This window comes from Myxocyprinus asiaticus, chromosome 28 (genome assembly GCF_019703515.2).
Source record: "Myxocyprinus asiaticus isolate MX2 ecotype Aquarium Trade chromosome 28, UBuf_Myxa_2, whole genome shotgun sequence".
In the NCBI taxonomy this organism is placed as follows: domain Eukaryota; kingdom Metazoa; phylum Chordata; class Actinopteri; order Cypriniformes; family Catostomidae; genus Myxocyprinus; species Myxocyprinus asiaticus.
Window position 1 is genome coordinate 6,707,263 of NC_059371.1, and position 16,619 is coordinate 6,723,881.

Sequence of the window (16,619 nt, forward strand, 5' to 3'; positions counted from 1 at the left end):
TTTAAACTGAGTGACACACTGAATATCATTATTCAAGCTATCTTTCTTTTACTGGTGCTATCACTGACGGTATGCTTCAGTGGCTGTACAACAATATCAGGAACATTGTTCGTCCTTTTAATTTAATGAAGCACTTGGATTATTTAAGGTTTATTTAATTCACTTGGTTTATTTCTCTTCCACTTAAAGCCACCCTATCAAAGGAGCTCAGCAAAGCAGAAAAATGGCCCAAAGGTTTGTCTACTTTACTGTTTATTTTCCACTTTTAGTTACAGTGTATATATTCCCCATAGTAATCTCCCCACCCTGTCACTCTACTTTTGCACAGAATCTCAATTGATTTCATTTGTTTTCTTTCCAAAACCATTTCTGCAAACACAAATCTTATTCATAGAAATTCACAAATTCAGTTCATCAAGAGTTTAATGATTAATTAGCATAATTGTGTGTGTATAAGATCTGAACAATAAAGTCGTACAATAGGGTAAGAGTGGGTAAATGTTAAGGAGAGGGATAAAGACATTTTATAATTTAGGAATCTGTTTCGTACACTTCTTTTGGCCTAACTTTTCCAGTGATATGAATTCAAATTTTTTGTAAGCGCATCTACATAAAATCATAATTCAGATATATTTAATAATTTCCAAACTGAAATTTCTTTCCTGTACACAAATGAGGATAAACAGAAGCATAAAATACCTTCATGTACAGTTTATGAAAGTCTACAAATAGAACATAAATATTAAATAACCTAAATAATCTGTACTGTTGTTACATATACTGTTGAGACAAAGTTAAAAAAATAAGATTTGAACAAAAATAACCTGATCCAAGACACCATATTTTCTAATTATAATTTATACATAATTGATGTCGGCCAGTCAAACATGCTGCACACCAAAACACATGCCATGCTTACACACAAACAGATGACATCAGTCGTAGAGACGGTAGTGTAGCGTTTTCAAGTTCCCTATTTAGAATATTTAGATTTACAAATGTTTTTATGCAGCCAGTTTAAATATTCTGTCCCATCATAACATTATTATTCTAACAAAGACCACACTGTCAAACGCAACTTCTCACATGCCCACAGAATGACATTTCATCATATTTGTATTAAAAACATTCAGTCAGTGAACCGGATAATTGCAAGTATCAAAAATATCCACAGATAGACCGTTGCTAATAGTAATGAATGAATAGAATACAACAGGCATATTGTTTTACTCACTGACTAAAAACTGTTTATTTGTACAGTATACAGCATAAAGTTACAAAGAGATTTGTAGATCCTGAGGAGGGATGCACCGATATCACTTTTTCTTCCGATCCGATTCGATACCTGAAATTTCAATATTGGCCGATACCGATCCCAATCCGATACCAGAGTATAACTAAAAATTATTTCAATATAAATGTATAGCCTATTAAGAAAAACTTAAACATGTCTGCTGGATAATGTAGCAGCAAAATTAACAGTAAATCCAGTGTAAGACATCAGTAGAAATGATGCATGATTTTCTGGGCTTTTAAAGAATTTAAATCTCTTTTTATTCACTTTAGTTGTAAGATATTAGTCCACTTTTCATTCACACTGTTATTTTTTGGCACCCAGTCAACTTAAATATTGTTGTAATTTGTATACAAATAATAATGATACAAATGATAAATTAGTATTGTTGACTTTTAGATTTTATAATACAATATATATTTAAGTTGTGCACCTTTAAATGTAAAACTCTCAGGCTCTTATTTTGACAGTTGGAACACTCCAGGAAGTCCTGTAAGTGTCTGTATGTGAGCTAGTTCACAGTAGTTTAACTTCTTATTCAAAATTTGGTGAAATGCTCCTGCGGTGCCATTCTACAGTGCATCCGGAAAGTATTCACAGCGCTTTACTTTTTCCACATTTTATTATGTTACAGCCTTATTCCAAAATGGATTAAATTCATTATTTTCCTCAAAATTCTACAAATAATACCCCATAATGACAATGTGAAAGAAGTTTGTTTGAAATCTTTGCAAATGTATTAAAAATAAAAAATGAAAAAAAAAATCACATGTACATAAATATTCACAGCCTTTGCCATGACACTCAAAATTGAGCTCAGGTGCATCCTGTTTCCACTGATCATCCTTGAGATGTTTCTACAACTTGATTGGAGTCCACCTGTGGTAAATTCAGTTGATTGGACATGATTTGGAAAGGTACACACCTGTCTATATAAGGTCCCACAGTTAACAGTGCATGTCAGAGCACAAACCAAGCCATGAAGTCCAAGGAATTGTCTTTAGACCTCCGAGACAGGATTGTATCGAGGCACAGATCTGGGGAAGGGTACAGAAAAATTTCTGCAGCATTGAAGGTCCCAATGAGCACAGTGGCCTCCATCATCCATAAATGGAAGAAGTTTGGAACCACCAGGACTCTTCCTAGAGCTGGCCGCCTGGCCAAACTGAGCGATCATGGGGGAGAAGGGCCTTGGTCAGGGAGGTGACCAAGAACCCGATGGTCACTCTGACAAAGCTCCAGCATTTCTCTGAGGAGAGAGGAGAACCTTCCAGAAGAACAACCATCTCTGCAGCACTCCACAAAGCAGGCCTGTATGGTAGAGTGGCCAGAAGGAAGCCACTCCTCAGCAAAAGGCACCTGAAGGACTCTCAGACCATGAGAAACAAAGATTGAACTCTTTGGCCTGAATGGCAAGCATCATGTCTGGAGGAAACCAGGCACCGCTCATCACCTGGCCAATACCATCCCTACAGTGAAGCATGGTGGTGGCAGCATCATGCTGTGGGGATGTTTTTCAGCGGCAGGAACTGGGAGACTAGTCAGGATCGAGGGAAAGATGAATGCAGCAATGTACAGAGACATCCTTGATGAAAATCTGCTCCAGAGCACTCTGGACCTCAGACTGGGGCGAAGGTTCATCTTCCAACAGGACAATGACCCTGAGCACACAGCCAAGATAACAAAGGAGTGGCTACGGGACAACTCTGTGAATGTCCTTGAGTGGCCCAGCCAGAGCCCAGACTTGAAACCCGATTGAACATCTCTGGAGAGATCTGAAAATGGCTGTGCACCGACGCTCCCCATCCAACCTGATGGAGCTTGAGAGGTCCTGCAAAGAAGAATGGGAGAAACTGCCCAAAAATATGTGTGCCAAGCTTGTAGCATCATATTCAAAAAGACTTGAGGCTGTAATTGGTGCCAAAGGTGCTTCAACAAAGTATTTAGCAAAGGCTGTGAATACTTATGTACATGTGATTTTTTTTTATTTTTAATAAATTTCAAACAAACTTCTTTCACGTTGTCATTATGGGGTATTGTTTGTAGAATTTTGAGGAAAATAATGAATTTAATCCATTTTGGAATAAGGCTGTAACATAACAAAATGTGGAAAAAGTGAAGCGCTGTGAATACTTTCCGGATGCACTGTAAATGCATGTTATAAGCAAACCGAACTATTGAGCATCTACATCTGAGATTTTTTTTGGGTGTGGCGCTCAAACATTGTGCATCACTCTGAGAGTTGAAAGTAGCCGTGTGCACATCACCAGCCTACGGGTGCTATGTACTGTATGTGTGTCAACAGTGCCGGATCATTCAATAACGCGCTGCGCATGCAGACTGTATATTTACTTATTAAACAGCCTTTTGCAATTCACAAAGCTATCACATATTTTCACATGGCTTTGAATAAATTGAACAAGTCATATGGACTACTTTAATGGTGCTTTATGGTTCTTTGTCATTTTTGGAGATTGACAGTAACGAACATGACTAACACACAGTATTGAATTTGGTTCTGGCTTGTCAGACCGATACCCAATCCATCTAAAAATGTCACTATCAGTAAACTTCCTACCAATTCTGTAAGCATAAAACTTAGGATTCCAGAAAAGTTTTTTTTTCCTCTTGTTCCTTAAACAACATTATCTGATTAGGTCCCAAGCATCGTGTCATCTGGAGTTTACTTATGCAATCTACCCAACAGCAGATTACATTTCTAACCTATTACTGAGGTATTCACATAGCTGGTATTTATAAATGTTTGGGTTCTCACGCTCATGGAAACTGGAAATATGGAAATACTGGAACTCATGGAAATATCAGTGAATTTTAAAATTGTGATTTTAATGCATGGAAAAGCCATGGCAATTGATAAAATCTTAAAAGTCATGGTAATTTCTATAGTGAAAGTACATTTTTCTAGTCTTCCTCTGCTCTGAAAATATCTCATCAGCTAAATGTTGCTCATCTGTAGACTAAGGGGCCATGCAGAACGAACATGATCTTGCGCTTCTAAAAAGGCTAGACGCAGCTCACAGAATAGAACAGAACACAGGTGTCTCGAGGCGTGTTTTTAAAAGTTGACGTTCTTTTTAAAAAAACGCAGTGCTGCAGTGCGAGACGCTGAAAAAAAGATGTCTATCTAGCACGTTTACAAAGAAAAACAATAAAACGGGGCAGTCGGATGGAAAAACGCGCTCTGTGTGCCCCTAAAACTTGCTCGCAAGTTGATTTGTGAGAGAAACGTTCTTTTGGGTCAGTGATGGGTCAAAGCGACTTACAAATCATCGCTAATCATTAGTGAATTGGTGTGAATCAGAATTATTAAAAAAATATATTTTTCTAGTAATCACAAATTCCTGGAAAAGTCACGGAATTTCATTGATCAAAAAGTTTTGGTCTTTTATATAAGTTAATATGTGTCTCACATCTCTTAGAGACAGGCGTCTCTACCTGTTGAAGAAGAGCAGCTGTCCTGGTCTTTGACCCAGCGTCTTGGTCCACCAGTCCAGAGAAACCCACAGTGGATCCCTCCCTGGAAACTGAGCAGTGCTGAGAGAGGCCCGGGCAGAGCAGATCTTCAACAGCTTGACAACTACAGCCAACAGTTGGCCAAACCCCCTGGTGGTGGGCGAGGGAGAGGCAGGGGTAGAGGACGTGGTTGTCGGGGGCACAACAGCAGATCCAAACCTCAATCTCAGACTCCTCATCTTGCTCAGCTCACGTCAAATCCTATCGAAGATGGAATCTCTACAGGAGAAATGGAGGATCCACAACCATCCAAAGTAATGAAGAAAGACTCTCGGCATAACACGGGGTCAAAGGGTCAGCAGAAAAAGAGGAAAAACTTGGCTCAGGTGGACGGGGCTGAAGTTGAAACAAAGATGGTGTCCAACAAAAAAAAAGTCACACCTCAAGTTGACCTGGACACTAAAGGTAGGATGCAGGCTAAATTCCACATTAAATCAGAATTGACTTGGGCTGGGTAAAAAAACTGATTTTCTGATGCATCGTGATCTTCACTTCAACAATCAGTAGTGATTCTTAAATACCAAGATCAATCTTTTGCGCTATGTGGTAACCCTCCACAATGTGCGTAAATCACTCATAATGTGACCAAATTTCATGCTGTGCGACTTAAAATGTCTGTGATTAGCCACTAGCTGGTACACTGCCCAAATTTACTCACCAGTGATTGTATAGTAGTGGCGAAGAACTTCACAGAGATCCTTTCACAGCAAGTTGAAAGTTAAAGTTTGGTTTGATGTGATCCGTGTAATGTGAGTCCAAAGATGAGATCCACGCAATCTGTTTGTCATTGAATAATCTCTCTTTTAATACCCTTTCTGTTCTTTACAGTCAGTTGTTGACCAATATAAAGAAAACTGGAATCAGTTTATTCTAATCATATATATAATTTGAATCCTCTCTTGTTAATGTGCGCTCAGCCAAAACATTCGAGTCCTCTTATAAGAACTAAACGAAATAAAACAGGGAAACACAGAGGGGAAAAAACATCAAAATCACATCACATCTGTCCGCTGTGTACATATTTTTTGTTTACAATTTCTGCAAGTGTCTAGCCAGAGGCTAAATTTCTTAACTTGCATGTGGCATTGCTATGCAGTCCGGTTAAACCCTCAAGCCTTTATTTTGATGGAAAATGGAGGGAAATGAAGTTTCTGTTGTTTGTAGTTGAGTTGACAACAGCCCTTTTAATACAGTGAAATGCTTTCATCTCCCTTTCTGTCCACAAAAGCCCGGTGTCATGGGGTTAAAGGTGCACTCAGTACGTTTTTGTTAATTAAAAGAATTTTACACACAGACATGAATAGCATTTTTTATTATTATTATTATTTGATGAAAATTAAGCACACACAGATTAGATGAAAACTCCAGTCATGTCAGTAACCTAATAAAAGCTGTTTAATTTTACATGGAGTGGGTCGCCCACTCATGGAGTCTCCCATGTTGACAGCACATGACCCTGTGTCATGCAACTGAGTTACTACCACTAATAATGGTAATAATAACATGTTTACTTTATATAACGCTTTCAGCTAATGGTCAAACATAAAAGTACATGTAAACAAGACAAGCAAAAACAAAACAAACACAAAATTCTTACTACGGAGACTGACTCAACAGTATAGTCCTGAGTGATGGTATGGTATTGATAAAAAGGATTGTAATCCACCAGACAGTCCGGAAAGAATGAGTGCAGGTAAAAACAAAACGTCCAAACAAGAGGTCCCTGCAGGAGTCATGAAACAAACCGCTACTACCTGCAGCTGTCATGGCAGGGATCACAGATAAACGGAGCAACCAGAACCCTTCTTATAGGGGAGCCTACTAGGGATGGGCATTTTTGTAATTTTGTCTACTCGAGTACTCTGTTAATTACTCGAGTACTTGTCGAGTACTCGAGGGGCGATTACATGTTATTATATATACAGTTATGAACATATCTGACAAACGTCTATGGCTGCTGCATTGTGCCTTGGTGTTCTAGTGTATCGTCTATTCATTATTATAGGCTGTTATAAAATAATATGTTACAAAATGTACAAAAGGTTCAAAATATAGTGCATCATATATTATCATTATGTGAAGATTCGCTGACCAAATCTGAAAGAATGTGCCCAACGCACGTCTGTCTGTTCTTCCTTCAGGTTACCGTAGTAATCTTAGTAAGCACGCACCAGTTTTTTTAGTGACTGTCTGAACCGTCTATTTTCTAATAACAGGAGACGCCATAACCATTGCGTTTTAATATGCGTGTTAAATTGAAGTTCAGTTTGAAGACGCTGCATTGTGTTCCATTTAGCTGTGCTCTATCTAGCTGTTTGAAACACTCGCCTGCTGTATATGCGTTGCTTCCGCATGTTGAGTCCACTGCTACACGCGCTCGGTGTGTGTGTGTGTCCCCAAATGCTCGCTCTTGTGAGGAAATCCGCGATGCTATGTATTGTTGTTGCTGTGATTCATGAAGCATTCCATTCAACTCGGAGAGTTTGAATTTCCACCTTTCAACTGGGGAAAGTGCAATGGAATGACACTTTATATTGGACATCTAACTTGGAAACTCGTGCAGAAATCTTCAACTCCCATTTCGTTGAGATGCAGGTGCGTGTTACTTCACGCAGGGCAGGGAGGTTTACGGTCAGTGACACATTTACTTTTATTAAATAATATCCATGAAATGAGATCTTACATGAAATGAAGCAAACGTGTTTAGCAAACGTTTTGCAGAGACGGGTTCAAAACACGGTTAATTACACTCTTTTGATTATCGTAACGATAGCATTGCAGTGTTGTAGCAGTTTGGTTGTTATGAGACGTTTCTGACAATCAATGTACCCCTCAAAACCACAATGTAATCAATCTCAAAATGAAAAATAAGCTCCCTCTTTGTTTGTGTGTTTAGTTGTCAGGTAATTGTCACTGGATTTAGAATTAAGTGAAAAGTCACATCATGCATGATCACTATTGATCATCGTTTTCATGATCGATCATTGCTGCCACGTCCGAGTACTTGAGTACTCATGCCCATCCCTAGAGCCTACAAGTTTAGCATAAAATAGCATAACACAGTGCTCCTGTTGACATTCTATGGCAGTACACTGGGGAGGAGACAAGAGGACGTTCTTTTCGAATGGATGTCTATGGAGGAGATGCTTGTGTATGCTGAATAAACTGCTTTTGTGAGGAAGCAGCTCATCATTTAATGAATTGACTGTCTGTCTGCTAATCCTCAACATGTTTTACAGTAAACAATCCTTTTAGAATGAACAATGTGTGGAGTTTACTACGATAAATTGCTGTTTTATAAGAGAAGACACGGACGATTTCGGGACAGGTGGGGTCACTTTACGAATCTCCCCACTTATTTATATGGTATCTGCAAACAGTTAGTTAACTGCTGTAACCCGCTAGCTGACCGTTAGTCAGTAGTATTGCCAAGTACTACTGTGACTGACAGGACAAATAAGAGCCATCTAAAAACTTGCCGAGTGCACCTTTAAAAGGAATATTCTGGGTTCAATACAAGTTAAGCTCAGTCGACAGCAATTGTGGCATAATGTTGATTACCACAAAAATTAATTTCGACTCGTCCCTCCTTTTCTTCCTTTTTTTCTCCCCAATTTGGAATGCCCAATTCCCAAAGCGCTCCAAGTCCTCGTGGTGGCGTAGTGACTCGCCTCAATCCAGGTGGCAGAGGACTAATCTCAGTTGCCTTCGCATCTGAGACAGTCAATCCGTGCATCTTATCACGTGGCTTGTTGAGCGCGTTACCGCGGAGACGTAGTGCGTGTGGAGGCTTCACGCTATTCTCCGTGGCATCCATGCACAACTTACCACGCACCCCACCGAGAGCGAGAACCACACATTACAGCGACCACGAGGAGGTTACCGCATGTGACTCTACCCTCCCTAGCAACCAGGCCAATTTGGTTGCTTAAGAGACCTGGCTGGAGTCACTCAGCACGCCCTGGATTCCAACTCGTGACTCCAGGGGTGATAGTCAGTGTCGATACTCGCTGAGCTACCCAGGCCTCCTCGTCCCTCCTTTTCTTAGAAAAAAAAAAAAAAAACAAAAAAAGCATAAATCTGGGTTACAGTTTGGCACTTACAATGGAAGTGAATGGGGGCCAATCTGTAAATGTTAAAATACTCACGCCACAAGACATAAACAGTATGTATGTTAACATGATTGCAGTGTGATAAAATCACTTATTAACCTTTTCTGTGTAAAGTTATAGCCAATTTTACAACTTCATTGCCTTAAATGTAATGTCAACAATTCTTAAAACCCTAAAATGACTAAAACATTACAATTTAAACAACTTCACAGCTCAAATAATACACAAGTTTTAACAGAAGAATTAATGTAAGAGCTTTTATCAAATTAAAAGCTTCACATTCCTGCCATCAAATCCTCCAAAAATTGTCCCCATTCACTTCCATTTTAAGTTCTTCACTGTAACCTTGATTTGTTGCTGCTTTTTGTAAAGCTACACTATGTAACTTTTCTTTAGTCAGAAAATAACAAAATGTTATTAATGAGAGAGTGCAACAAAAATCCATCTTCCAAACCATGTCTTTACCCAAATACACTTTGATAAACCTAAAATAATAATTTATATTTTAGAGCTGTTGGGACGGATTTCGCAAGTAATTGCATACATACGTCATTGGCCCGTGCGTGTCACGTCATATCTGTACACAGAGAAAATAAGATCCGGCTACTGTAGTGTGTGTATGGTGTGGGAGTAGCGTGAAGCTGAAATTTTGTTATCAAAACGAATGAGAAAAATTGACCATGGATCAATCAAAATGGCAAACCTCTGGGGAATCACTGGTTGTAAAAACAAAGAAACCCTGAACGGAGCAGAGTCTACAAGCAAAAAGGGAAAGTGACAGAGTCCGTAATAAAACCCGAATCAACATCGGCTTGGCTTTTCAGAGGTGGTGACAACTCCAAAATCTGAAAGGATTTAAAAGCGACCCAGAGATGTCTTTTTTCTTACTCAACAGGTAAGATATTTTATTGACATGGTTTATGTCTAGTTGTGTAATCACACACACACGTCTGTAGTGAAATATAATAATTATACTGTAATCGGAGCAGAACATTTCACTTGCTAGCACGTGTGTATTTTTCTTTATAATGGCAATAATGTATATAAATAAATCCTTTAGTGCTAGACTTGCCAAGGACATGTGAGTCTTGAAATGATGTTGACCACTGGTTGGTAACAATGACAATCTATAAATTAGTTACTACCATGGTCTATTTGGCCAAAATATCCTGCAGTTATAAAAACTTTACAACTTTTGACCTTAGACTAGCCATCGTTATGTCTAATGTTAACGAACGTTGCCTAACTTTTGTAACATCTATTTAAAAACATCAATGTTTCCAAAAAGTCAAAACAACAGCATAAGATATGGCACTTACCTGCTCAGATAACATGTTTTCAGATATCCATCGTTTACTTTCTTTCGTTATTTATTTGTCCATTCGCTCTGATAAGATGTCCTGTATCTACGTGTACACCGGTGCCTCGATCCACATTCATCCGCGCAGAGGAGCAGAACCGAAGCACAACTAAAATAATGTTCTTCTGCAAGATGCATGCAGTTTTATTTTTTTAGCCACTAGAGGGCCAAAAGTTACATAGTGTAGCTTTAAAGAAAAGGAGGGACGAGTCAAAATAAATTTTTGTGGTAATCAACATTATGCCACAAATGCTGTCGATTGAGCTTAACTTGTATTGAACCTGGAATATTCCTTTAATATAGATTTATATAGTAAATTGTAGCAGCCAAACATTATATAAATGTGCCATTAAAGTGAATCTGGAGAGTAATATAATGCGCTCAGCACGTTAGCACACTGAACCGAACTCCGAGCACATCTGTCACTCAGGACATCAGATAGATATTATTTGTGTGCCCTCGCGGTTTGATAATTGCACTGGGTCATATTGCGATTTTGATATTATTTCAATGGTTAGTACAGCCCTGTTGTAAATAGTACAATTTATGAATGTAAACATGTAACAAAATATACTGTATTTTACTGCAATAGAATGTGCAATTACAACATCATATTTGTTGGTGGAATCCATTGATTTGTACACATAAAAAAAAAAAAAAAAGCTAAAATGTGACAAATTATGAAAAACAAAAAAATAAAAAGTGTAACAAATACTTTCGTAAACTACCTAGTCAGAAGGTCCTCTGTTGAATTAATTTGAGAAAGAACTCCTTTCACATGTAAGCAAAAAGGATGTTATATCTAAAATATTTACCTATATAATTCTGAATCGATTTGAACCAGGAAATCTGTCACAATACTCAGCCCTAAAATTGACCCTATAGTTTCTTAGAACATGTTCCTGGTCTTATTGTGCACGACTCATCATTTGTAATCTTTCATCAAAATATAATAACTTGCTCTGACAAAGAAACCACATTTTCCGAATGATGTCACCAAACTGTCTTTTATTTTATTTTTTAACCCCTCACCTTCAACTACCTCTCTACATTCTAGTATGAAATACCCACTTTCACAATCCATTCAATTCCCAATGGATAAAATAAAGTCCTGTTCTACTTCATATTCTGTTTCACCTGGCAATATGTCACATTACGGAAGTAAAATGGGACTTGAACGGTATAACATAACTTCTTGAATTATTTTAGGGAGGTTACTATATAATGTACTCTGCTGTATTGTGTTAACATGAATAATGTTTTCTAATTTTCCTTTTAATTTCCAGTGTTGTTAAAAATAGATCAGTGAATGGCAACTTTTTTTTTTTCTCTCAGTAATGATCGGAAGCTCCTTGCGGAAAGTGTGGATCCCGATGTCTGTGTACAAGGAGGTGTTTAAGGAGATTGAGCCCCAGAAGGCCGTAGTGCCTGTGCTACATGCTCTCTTTCCTATCAGCACTCTGTCCTGCAGTGCTGTCACAGGCAACCCCATAAAAGGCATCCAGCAACTCGACCCGAACATAATAGAGGCCCTTCGAGGTAGAACATCTCTTCTGGTACCTCTGAACATGCGGCTCAGAGTGCGTAATGCAATGACCCCGTTTACACCTGGTATTAACATCTGACTTGTGGACAGAGCTGAATACAGGTGTAAATGGGAAGAAAAATGTTTTTGTGATCCAATCACTCCGTAATGGTTTCTCCAACCTATCAGGCAGCGCTTTCCTGGAAATGTGCTTTATTTAGCACTAAGAATGACAAAGGTGCTGTTCAAAATTTGTTTTGGAAAAAGGGAACAGTTATCATTTAAATGTAGTGAAAGTGTAAATGGAAGCATTAAATAGCACAATGAATTAACCCCTATATTATTTACATTTAAATATTTGACAGACAATATTTAAAGTAGTCTATAAATAAGCCTATATTTTTTGAGTATGTGTTCCCTGGGCATCGAACCCATGACTTTGCCATTGTTTGCAAAACAAATTTTGATGGTATTTTTTTGAGTTGATAGTATACATGCTGTCTATTTGATTTAATTCATACTGTATTGTGTTTTTTAGAGTTTCTTGCTGAGATGTACCCACAGTATGATGTCAGCGTGAGAGGTGTGACCTGGGCACAGTGTCTTGGAGTGATCAATAACATCACCAAAAACCTCAAGAAAAAGGCTGGAACATCACATCTGACAGAGGTGGGTTTGTCCACAAAGCCAGCTGGTTCTTGGCCCTGTTCAATCTAGGACTGAGTTTACCTACAACATATGAGTGCTTTTTCTGCCTATATATATATATACAGTTGTGCTCAAAAGTTTGCATACCCTGGCAGAAATTGTGAAATTTTTCCATTAATTTTGAAAATATTTTTTTAATTTTGTCTTTTATTTAAGGATAGTGATCATATGAAGCCATTTATTATCACATAGTTGTTTGGCTCCTTTTTAAATCATAATGATGACAGAAATCACCCAAATGTCCCTGATCAAAAGTTTACATACCCTTGAATGTTTGGCCTTGTTACAGACACACAAGGTGACACACACAGGTTTAAATGGCAATTAAAGGTTAATTTCCCACACCTGTGGCTTTTTAAATTGCAATTAGTGTCTGTGTATAAATAGTCAATGAGTTTGTTAGCTCTCACGTGGATGCACTGAGCAGGCTACATACTGAGCTATGGGGAACTGTCAAAAGACCTGTAACAAGGTAATGGAACTTTATAAAGATGGAAAAGGATATAAAAAGATATCCAAAGCCTTGAAAATGCCAGTCAGTACTGTTCAATCACTTATTAAGAAGTGGAAAATTCTGGGATCTCTTGATACCAAGCCAAGGTCAGGTAGACCAAGAAAGATTTCAGACACAACTGCCAGAAGAATTGTTCGGGATACAAAGAAAAACCCACAGGTAACCTCAGGAGAAATACAGGCTGCTCTGGAAAAAGACGTTGTGGTTGTTTCAAGGAGCACAATATGACAATACTTGAACAAAAATGAGATGCATGGTCGAGTTGCCAGAAAGAAGCCTTTACTGTGCCAATGCCACAAAAAAGCCTGGTTACAATATGCCCGACAACACCTTGACACGCCTCACAGCTTCTGGCACACTGTAATTTGGAGTGACGAGACCAAAATGCATGCAGCATGTTATCAGAAAATACTGGCAGACAATTTGCATTCTTCTGTACGAAAGCTGCGCATGGGACGCTCTTGGACTTTCCAGCATGACAATGACCCTAAGCACAAGGCCAAGTTGACCCTCCAGCGGTAACAGCAGAAAAAGGTGAAGGTTCTGGAGTGGCCATCACAGTCTCCTGATCTTAATATCATCGAGCCACTCTGGGGAGATCTCAAATGTGCGGTTCATGCAAGACGACCAAAGACTTTGCATGACCTGGAGGCATTTTGCCAAGACGAATGGGCAGCTATACCACCTGCAAGAATTTGGGGCCTCATAGACAACTATTACAAAAGACTGCACGCTGTCATTGATGCTAAAGGGGGCAATACACAGTATTAAGAACTAAGGCTAATGGGACTTTTGAACAGGGGTCATTTCATTTTTTTCTTTGTTGCCATGTTTTGTTTTATGATTGTGCCATTCTGTTATAACCTACAGTTGAATATGAATCCCATAAGAAATAAAAGAAATGTGTTTTGCCTGCTCACACGTTTTCTTTAAAAATGGTACATATATTTCCAATTCTCCAAGGGTATGCAAACTTTTGAGCACAACTGTGTGTGTGTGTGTGTGTGCGTGTGTGTGTGTGTATATGTATATATATATATATATATATATATATATATATATATATATGTATATATATATATGTATATATATATATATATATATATATATATATATATATATATGTGTGTGTATATAATACAGTTGAAGTCAGAAGTTTACAAACAATTAGATTTAAACTCATTTTTTAACCACTCCACAGATTTAATATAAGCAAACTATAGTTTTGGGAAGTCATTTAGGACATCAACGTGCATGACATGAGTAATTTTTCCAACAATTGTTTACAGACAGATTGTTTCACATTTAATTGACTATATCACAATTCCAGTGGGTCAGAAGTTCACATTAAGTTAACTGTGCCTTTAAGCAGCTTGGAATATTCCAGAAAATTATGTCAAGCCTTTAGACAATTTGCAGAGGTGTTCCTATGGATGTATTTTAAGGCCTACCTTCAAACTCAGTGCCTCTTTGCTTGACGTCATGGGAAAATCAAAAGAAATCAGCCAAGACCTCAGAAAAAGAATTGTGGACCTCCACAAGTCTGGTTCATCCTTAGGAGCAATTTCCAAACACCTGAAGGCACCACATTAATCTGTACAAACAATAGTACGCAAGTATAAACACCATGGGACCACACAGCCATCATACCGCTCAGGAAGCAGACGCATACTGTCTCCTATAGATGAACATAGTTTTGTGCGAAAAGTGCAAATGAATCCCAGAACAACAGCAAAGGACCTTGTGAAGATGCTGGAATAAACAGGTAGATAAGTATCTATATCCACAGTAAAACGAGTCCTATATCGGCATGACCTGAAAGGCTGCTCAGCAAGGAAGAAGCCACTGCTCCAAAACTGCCATTAAAAAAGCCATACTACAGTTTGCAAGTGCACATGGGTCAAAGATCTTAGTTTTTGGAGAAATGTCCTCTGGTCTGATGAAACAAAAATTTAACTGTTTGGCCATAATTGCCATCGTTATGTTTGGAGGAAAAAAGGGTGAGGCTTAAAGGGTGAGGCTTGCAAGCGGAAGAACACCATCCCAACCGTGAAGCATGGGGGTGGCAGCATCATGTTGTGGGGGTGCTTTGCTGCAGGAGGGACTGGCGCACTTCAGAAAATAGATGGCATCAATGTGGATATATTGAAGCAACATCTCAAGACATCAGCCAGGAAGTTAAAGCTCAGTCGCAAATGGGTCTTCCAAATGGACAGTGACCCCAAGCATGCCTCCAAAGTTGTGGCAAAATGGCTTAAGGACAACAAAGTCAAGGTATTGGAGTGGCCATCACAAAGCCCTGACCTCAATCCTATAAAAAATGTGTGGGCAGAACTGAAAAAGCATGTGCGAGCAAGGAGGCCTACAAACCTGACTCAGTTACACCAGTTCTGTCGGGAAGAATGGACCAAAATTCCAGCAACTTGTTGTAAGAAGCTTGTGGAAAGCTACCCAAAATATTTGACCCAAGTACAAACAATTTAAAGGCAATGCTACCAAATACTAACAAAGTGTATGTAAACTTCTGACCCACTGGGAATGTGATGAAAGTAATAAAAGCTGAAATAAATTATTTTCTCTTCTATTATTCTGACATTTCACATTCTTAAAATAAAGTAGTGATCCTAACTGACCTAAAGACAGGGAATGTTTTCTATGATTATATTTCAGGAATCGTGAAAAACTGAGTTTAAATGTATTTGGCTAAGGTGTATGTAAACTTCTGACTTCAACTGTATATACACCAATCTGCAACAACATTAAAACCACCTGCCTAATATTATGTAGGTCCCCTTCGTGCCGCCAAAACAGCGCCAACCTGCATCTCAGAATAGCATTCTTAGATTATATTCTTCTCACCACAATTGTACAGAGCGGTTATCTGAGTTACCGTAGACTTTGTCAGTTCGAACCAGTCTGGCCATTCTCTGTTGACCTCTCTTATCATCAAGGTGTTTCTGTCCACAGAACTGCCGCTCACTGGATGTTTTTGTTTTTGGCACCATTCGGAGTAAATTCTAGAGACTGCTGTGTGTGAAAACCCCAGGAGATCAGCAGTTACAGAAATACTCAAACCAGCCCATCTGGCACCAACAATCATGCCACGGTCCAAATCACTGAGATCACATTTATTTTTCCCCCATTCTGATGGTTGATATGAAAATTAACTGAAGCTGCTGACCTGTATCTGCATGATTTTATGCACTGCACTGCTGCCACATGATTGGCTGAATAGATAATCGCATGGATGATTGTTGGTGCCAGATGGGCTGGTTTGAGTATTTCTGTATCTGCTGATCTCCTGGGATTTTCACACACAACAGTCTCTAGAATTTACTACTGTATATATACAGTACTGTGCAAAAGTTTTAGGCACTTGTGAAAAATGTTGCATAGTGAGGATGTCTCATTAAAAATAATGACATAAATAGTTTTCATTTATTAATTAACATCATACAAAGTCCAGTAAACATAAAGATAAATCAATATTCGGATTGACCACCTTTGCCTTCAAAACAGCACCAATTCTCCTATGTTCACCTGGACACAGTTTTTCTTTGTTGTTGGCAGAT

General features: G+C 38.6%; 1 protein-coding gene across 1 annotated transcript in view; it reads left to right on the forward strand.

Moving 5' to 3' along the window:
* si:zfos-905g2.1 (uncharacterized) overlaps window positions 1-16,619 on the forward strand; it is a 31,238-nt gene that overhangs the window by 13,034 nt on the left and 1,585 nt on the right. The window contains exons 6-9 of the mRNA XM_051659828.1: window positions 190-234; window positions 4,735-5,233; window positions 11,636-11,839; window positions 12,364-12,494. Coding sequence (XP_051515788.1) covers window positions 190-234; window positions 4,735-5,233; window positions 11,636-11,839; window positions 12,364-12,494 — 879 coding nt within the window. The remainder of the gene's footprint in view (window positions 1-189; window positions 235-4,734; window positions 5,234-11,635; window positions 11,840-12,363; window positions 12,495-16,619) is intronic.